The 7,289-nt window shown below is 34.3% G+C and overlaps 1 protein-coding gene across 6 annotated transcripts in view; it reads left to right on the forward strand.

Moving 5' to 3' along the window:
* Positions 1-5,822, forward strand: part of LOC135205399 (calcium uptake protein 3, mitochondrial-like) — a 171,588-nt gene extending 165,766 nt beyond the window's left edge. For 5 of the 6 annotated variants that reach the window (XM_064235900.1, XM_064235896.1, XM_064235899.1 and 2 more), the window contains one exon: positions 4,533-5,822. In XM_064235900.1, the coding sequence (XP_064091970.1) occupies positions 4,533-4,622 (90 nt within the window). In that variant the 3' untranslated portion in view covers positions 4,623-5,822. Of the gene's footprint in view, positions 1-4,242; positions 4,317-4,532 lie in introns of all 6 variants that reach the window. The other variant, XM_064235897.1, reaches the window with a different exon arrangement.
* The last annotated feature ends 1,467 nt before the right edge of the window (positions 5,823-7,289 follow it).

A 7,289-nucleotide genomic window follows, 5' to 3' on the forward strand; every position in this document is an offset into this window, starting at 1 on the left:
GAGCTTTCCGATCGTCACAAACTCTCACTTTTTTTTGGTGGAGGCAGGTATTTTGCCCTTAAAAACATCACCGTAATTTAATAACAATACAAAGAGGTCTTTCAATGCAAGCGGGATCGTCTCCTGCAACTTACTGCTTCCAAAACTGTAATCAAGTAACAGCAGTTAATAGTACTAGCTCTTTCCCAAAAAGAGCTAGATACATAATGAACATACATAATATGAATCCAATTTTTCACCCACCAATGGAATTGCCACCACCATGGATTTTAAATAGAGTAAAGATATGTACCTCCCTGTCTTACCTACTCAAAAAACAAATGACAAGTACGGAAATGTACCGCCAACATGCTTTGGAGGCACATTAGAAGAAAAAGGCGACAAATTTATGATATATACAGACGGCTCCAAAAACAAATAATGTTGGAGTAGGAGCATCTGCATATTCGAAAAATATGTTAAGTAAAAAAAGCCTACCTTCAATATCATCAGTATTTACTGCTGAAGTCACAGCCATACAGATGGCTCTAGATATGATATCTGATGGCAAAAGCAAGTGTCTCTGTAATTTTCAGTGACTCAGTAGCGCTATAGAGCAATAGGACAGTATAAATCAGGAAACCAAATAGTACAGGAAATTCAAATAAAATTAAAATAAATCAATCAACTCCTCCAATCAGGAATATCAATGGAAATATGTTGGATCCCAGCACACGTGGGAATAAAAGGAAATGAATATGCAGACTCTGCTGCCAAATTAGCCTGCACTATCCCTCCAACAATTTCATATGCCCCAGTGTCAGACTGGGTAAAATCAGTTAAAACATTAATTACCAGGATTGGAAAGAAGAATGGGCCTCGGTGCCAACAACAAACAAACTTAAAAATATAAAAACTGAAGTCTATGCATGGAGGACATCCTCACAGGAGGAAAAAGAGCAGAAAAAGGGTGATCCTAGCAAGGCTACGTATACACACAAGATCTCACATGGTCCCTTGATGTCAACACACATGCTGACCCAGTGAAATGTAACAGATGTCACACCCATGACAGTACAGCATTTGCTTGTTGAGTGCCCAAAGGTTGGACCCAGCAAAGATCTATTATCTGCGGAGTTCAGAAATGGAAAATATTCTTGCGGAAAGCAGGGATTTTTCAATTAATAAAATCATAAATTTTTTAAATAAGACGGGTTTCTTTCTTCCTCAAAGCCCTCGATTTTTTTTTTTTTTTTGTTTTTTTTTTTTTTTTTTTGTTTTTTTTTTTTTTTTTTTTTTTTTTTTTTTTTTTTTTTTTTTTTTTTTTTTTTTCTCAGGATTGATCCCGGTGAGGAACCAGCCCGAGAAGAGTCTACTTGAGACTCAGAGGTCTGGAAAAACTAACACCTATTAATAATAATATTTAGAGTAGTAATGTATGAAATATACAATTTCAAGTATCTTTCATATTCTTGTTAGTTTACAATAATGGTTTTGAAAAATATTTTTCCTAATTACTCTTGCATGTCGTTATAAGGTTTGAATTTACATATATTTTATAAATGTATACATTCAGCTAAAAAGGCATTTGAACAAACATTCACAGAAGGTGGTTTTGAAATGTATTATCATTATTTGAACGAAGAGAATTTGTGGCATCAATTAACTGCCATAACTCAGAGAAGTATTATATATTATTTTTTATATCTAATGAAAATAAATCCAACTAATGTGAATAGAAATTACAGTAATTTTCCATTTATTAATATTAAGGACTATACTAGCAGCAAACTTAAAATTCAGGCTAACCAAGGTGTCTCGTTACCTAAACCAACTCAACCGTAACTTTTTGTGGCTGACTTGTGGGTTATAACTTTCCAGTTTTATTCTCTCTCTCTCTCTCTCTCTCTCCTCTCTCTCTCTCTCTCTCTCTCTCTCTCTCTCTCTCTCTCTCTAATAAAAACTTTTACTTGATTGTCCTTATACATTCTTCTTTTGATGAAAAATTATATGGAATAACTCCTACATGATAAAGAAGCAAAGTGAATGACTTGGAGACTGTCATGGAATGTGTTAGTTGCCTAACAATATGCTGACAAACTTTCGGTATTTGTAATCAAAAGAAGTTTTGAGGTCCAGATGGAAGTAGAAAAAACTATTTTTTACTTATGTAACATCTATAAAGATTCTTGGAAAATGGAAAAAAATTTTTAGAGGATGTCTAAGGATGATCTAGGGAACTACAGGCCTATCAGCTTGACTTTGTTCCGGGGAATATATCGGAATGAGACACTGAGAATGAAGACAGTAATCTGAATTGTAGATAGCCAGCATGGGTTTTGTAATGAAGGCGCATATTTAACCAACCTGTTAGACTTCTTTTTTTGTTCATATGATAAAATTAGAGGAAAATTTATAATCTCATCTAGATTTCCAGAATGCATGTGACAAGGTGCCATGCAAAAGGTTAATGGCAAAAGTAAGAAGTCAAGGTGGCACAGATGAAGTAAGACTGGATAGATGACTGGTTAAATAATAGAATACTGAGTAATCATCAATGGGGTATGCTTGTTATCAAATCATCATGTTTTGTGTGATTGGTTCTTGGTTCCTGTTCATTACCATTACTATGTACATAAATGACTAGATTTATGGGTGACTAGCAAAATAAGAACATTTTAGGACGTCATCAAAATAGCATACGTATTTGCTATAACAAAAATGGGCATTGTTGCGGACAGTCATATACAATTCAACAATCACTGGAGGATCTGAAGGAATAGGGTAATGTTCAGTAAAATTGCAGATCCATTCAAACTATATATGCAGTCATGCGCATGTTATAAAAACGAGAATAATAGCTATAATCTACTAGGCAAGGAGAGTTGTCATCAAAGTTATCACTATGACTTACAACTTTCTAAGTATAGTACAGTGTATATAAATTGAAAAGAAAATCCTGAAAACACTAGGATGCATTGAGCATCAGTTTACTGTAGGAAAAAGGAGAAAATACCAACTTTAAATAAAGTACTTTTTTGGACTCCACTTACAGTAGTATGCTGATTGGTTCTTGGCACGATGAAGAAAGGCAATAGAAATATCAGCAAGTCTTCTTGGGTACCATAGGTAGCTAGACTATTACTCGGAATGCTTTGTCTAGAAAAGCATTAAAGCGTCACAAATATTCAGCGTTCTCAACGTTTTACATAATATAATCTACAGGAATCTCTTAACCCAAAGAATTAACCAAGCTAGATCCAGCAAATGGAAAATGAAACTAAAAGGTTTCAACACCAGTCCCTTGATATCCTCAATTTGGAATGTTCTGAATTTTAGCAGTACAGGTTCAAGAACAGGTTAAAGGAACTGATACACTCTTAGTAAATCTGAAGCATCGCCAGCCATGGAACTCACTTTCTTATTAGAGAACCTTCCATTGTCCCATAATCGTAAAAATTGGGACTTAAAAAGTCATTCTTAGGTTCCCAAAGGGAAACTAATCAAGACTTTGAAGGTAAAAAACAGTATAGATAAGATAACTGACACCATAGCATACCTATGAGAGGTGCCATTAACTTGATATCTTCGTCATTAACCAGTTATTGACGCCATAAATCACTGAGTTTCGGTTAATGGCGGTTTTCGCTTATCGGCACCCCGCCGAGAATGGGACCTCTGCCAATAACTGGGGACTGCCTGTACGACTGACTTAGATCCTTGATGGCAGCTGAGATGAGATGCCTTGAATAGTGAGAATCACTTCAAGTATAGAAATTTTGAGGTCAAATCAGATTTAGCAGGATATGAAATTTGCTAGAAATGAAGAAGAGAGGGAGGAGCTACAGTGCTATACATTAGGAAATGACAGAATGAAGTTGGCTGTGGAGGGGAAGCTACCTTAGATACTAGAGTTAATAGAATAATGTTTTCCATCACTTTGAAGACCCGGCTTCAAGGTTACTTGTCTCACATACTGTATAAGCCAAATTTTGCATAGTAATTAATTGTTTGTGAGAGTTCAGTATGACAAGACACAATTAAGGCACTTTCATGTATCTGTATGTTGCCTCTAATTGAGTTTGCAGTTCCCACTTTGTACTAATATTTTTATTTAGTAGCTGTTTGAATGAGTGAGTGAGTAGTATTAATTTGCATGGGCTTTTGAGGCTTGAATGGTATTCATGTTTCCTCAGAAAGCAAATATGCTTACCTCAGTGAATAATATATTTCAACCTTCTGGATTCTTCAAATTTCCTGCAGCACACGTCACGTAGTGAAGGTTGGGATGCCTTCAAGCAGTGCGTCAAGAGTGAAATGAAAGCAGTTGTGTAAAGGTAACCTTTTTCATTTTTATTTTAAATCTTACCATTTTCTTAAAAATGGTAAAGCAGTGATGTCAAATATATTACCTTTGAAAATTGTGAAAAGCACTAGGAACCAAACGTATGGTTTGTGCTGTAATTAATGCCATCCTTTTATCTATAGGATATTTATGATCTGCTTCTTCGTAAACATTATTAGAATGGATATAACTTGACCACTACTTCCAGACACAGCTGCCTAGTGAAGGTTGGGAAGGTTTCAAAGCGTGCATCAAAGAAGAAATGACTCGTGATGACCCCAGTACACCATCCCTCTAAAGCAAGAGGCAATGTGTATGAAAAGTGGAGTACTCCATAAGTTGTATGCTTTCATGTATTTAAAAGTGATACTGTACTTGTCTATGCATGAAATGTTGCCCTTGTTTTGACAAGCGCAAAATTTACCAATGATTTGGATGACAGGAGTTTATTGGATTGTAATGTTAGCTCAGATTTTCTCCTTGCTATTGAATTTCTGATTGCGTAGTTGACACAGTAGGATTCTGTTCATATCTTTAGTCTTTCAAGCAGTGGCATAAACTGAAAATAATTTTTACCGGCTCTCTAGATTTTTTCAGTATGTTGCTTTAACATTCTAAATAGGCTGTTAAGGGATAATTATAATTGGATGGAAAATGTGCTGTATTGGTAACGTCTTAGAATTGGATGTACGTACTCAAGCGAAATTTAGTTAAGACAACTTTGACTGAATTGCAGAAGCAGTTGAGCTTACAATGAACAGTATTAATTAGATTACCTATAGTTATTTAAATGATACTACCAAAGATGATTCATAATTTTTGGGCCCAAGTTATTGGGTACTCAAGATATTAAGATAACTGTTGTTATTGTGGCCCATTTGACAACAGATTAGTAAATACAATTGTGCTAAGGAAAATGTGATGAACTAGATTGTCATTACTTATAATCTCATGATTGTTCATGAAAAATATTCTTACTGTATTGGACACTAAATTGCATCCCTCACTAGCCTTCTGAAGTGAATGGCAGAAAACAGGCTGAGAACTGCCATTATATTACCTATGAATGCCATTGTTACACATTGTAACCCGAATTTAGGCTCGTAGGCATGCTGTTCAGGGCAATGTAAGATTTTATGGTAGATAAGATAAATTGTTGTAAATTATTTTCTCTTTTAAACACATTTTATTGTGCAGTGAGTCCTCACTTAAGAGTAACAAACTTGCCAATATTTAGGAGTAATAAAATTTGTATATAAAACTATTTCCCTTTGGTCACAGTTATAAGAAAAAAACTTAGGTTTGTTGAAGAAAGGGAAGAATATTTAAAGTTTTATTTCGTCTGGAATCTTTTTATGAAAATTTTATCCAAAACTACTCGTGAGACAGATTCTGTGTAGATATGGCATTAACCAGGCCCAGTTACTTTGGTACAGGATTTACTGTATTCACTAAATATAAGAGGTCATAAGCAGAACTTTGATACTATATACTTTAACATTAGTGATATCTTTTGGTGATGAGCTATTAAATTTCCAGATGTAACTTGTCCTCATTTTTTCATAGCAGAATTCGACCCTTTGTAGTGCCTTGTATTGATGGTTTTATGAACATTTTGTGCTGTCTTGTGTAAGAGGTATTTAAATGGAAGTTGATGGAAATACTTTGATGTATGCAGTATGTATTTGATTGATGGTTGAATTGTAGATCATGTTATGCCATGTTTCTTTTTCTGAGTGAAGTCTCCTGCAAAGGTGGCGTTTTTAGTATAAGCAGGCCATTTAGTTCTGTTGATACAGGAAAAAGGTTGAGAAAAGATTAATCACAAGTAAACTTAGTCTTGCTGAGAAGGTAAGGTCATCCATTAAAGTGACATTTTAAACATTTTGCTCTAAACCTGTTATATTTGATTTTCATTTTATATCAGGAATATAGAGGCACTGTGGTTATCTGAATGGATTATTATTACATATCTGCTTTCTCTAAGGAAAAGTCAGTATCTTGAATCGAGAGACTAATACTTTCAAGCTTACATGCTTTTGTAGTAATACATATTTAGATTGGTATACAGTATGTAATATAGATTATACCTGGCATTAAGTATTTATTTTGAAGAATAATGAAAAGTTGTGTTGACAATGTAAACACATTGTAGGCAAGGGTATGATCTAGAAAATTGCTGCTAAAAATAATAGTTATCTAGTAAATTTGAAATACAGTGAACTTACACCATTTATAATTGTGCCAAATTAAATGTCCTTTTCTGTTTCCAACTTGTATGTTATAGTTGTGCTCTCTCTCTCTCTCTCTCTCTCTCTCTCTCTCTCTCTCTCTCTCTCTCTCTCTCTCTCTCTCTCTTGCTTGGATCTCTTCTTGTATTTTCATAAATTGTAGAAAAGGAATTTGGTGCATCATTCATTGTGTCTGTTTTTTAGGCTAAAGGCAGAATTTTGCTTAAGAGTGCTTTGTAGGAGAGTTACTGCAACACCATGGTGGATGGTAGTTCCTGTATTTAAAACATTTAAAATTGTGGAGTGTATAGACAATAAGTTTTCTAGTCATATTTTAGTATAAAGATGTTACATAAAATGTATGATGTTTAGTAGAATTTTGTTATCTTTTTTAGAACTTCTGAATTTAAATACTCGGTATAATGCATCTTCAACTATGTGTGCAGTCTTCATAGCTCAAAAAAGTTTGTCCAAGTTTTGCACTTTACTGTAGTCTGCACTTTACAGTCATATTTTGGCAGATAACTAACGACCTGTACTGTAGTTTCAACAATTGATCAAACATGTTGAAGCGAAAATATGAAAAGAGCATTGTATATGGGGTTCTTGGCCTTGTACTGCTCTTTGGTATTTTTCTAACAAGTCATGTCATAGTAAGTGATTAGACAGCTTCTCATTTTACTACTGATCTTATTGATTTACAACTTTATGTTGTTATCAACTCCTATAAGTGT

This window comes from Macrobrachium nipponense, chromosome 24, assembly GCF_015104395.2.
Source record: "Macrobrachium nipponense isolate FS-2020 chromosome 24, ASM1510439v2, whole genome shotgun sequence".
Classification (NCBI taxonomy): Eukaryota; Metazoa; Arthropoda; class Malacostraca; order Decapoda; family Palaemonidae; genus Macrobrachium; species Macrobrachium nipponense.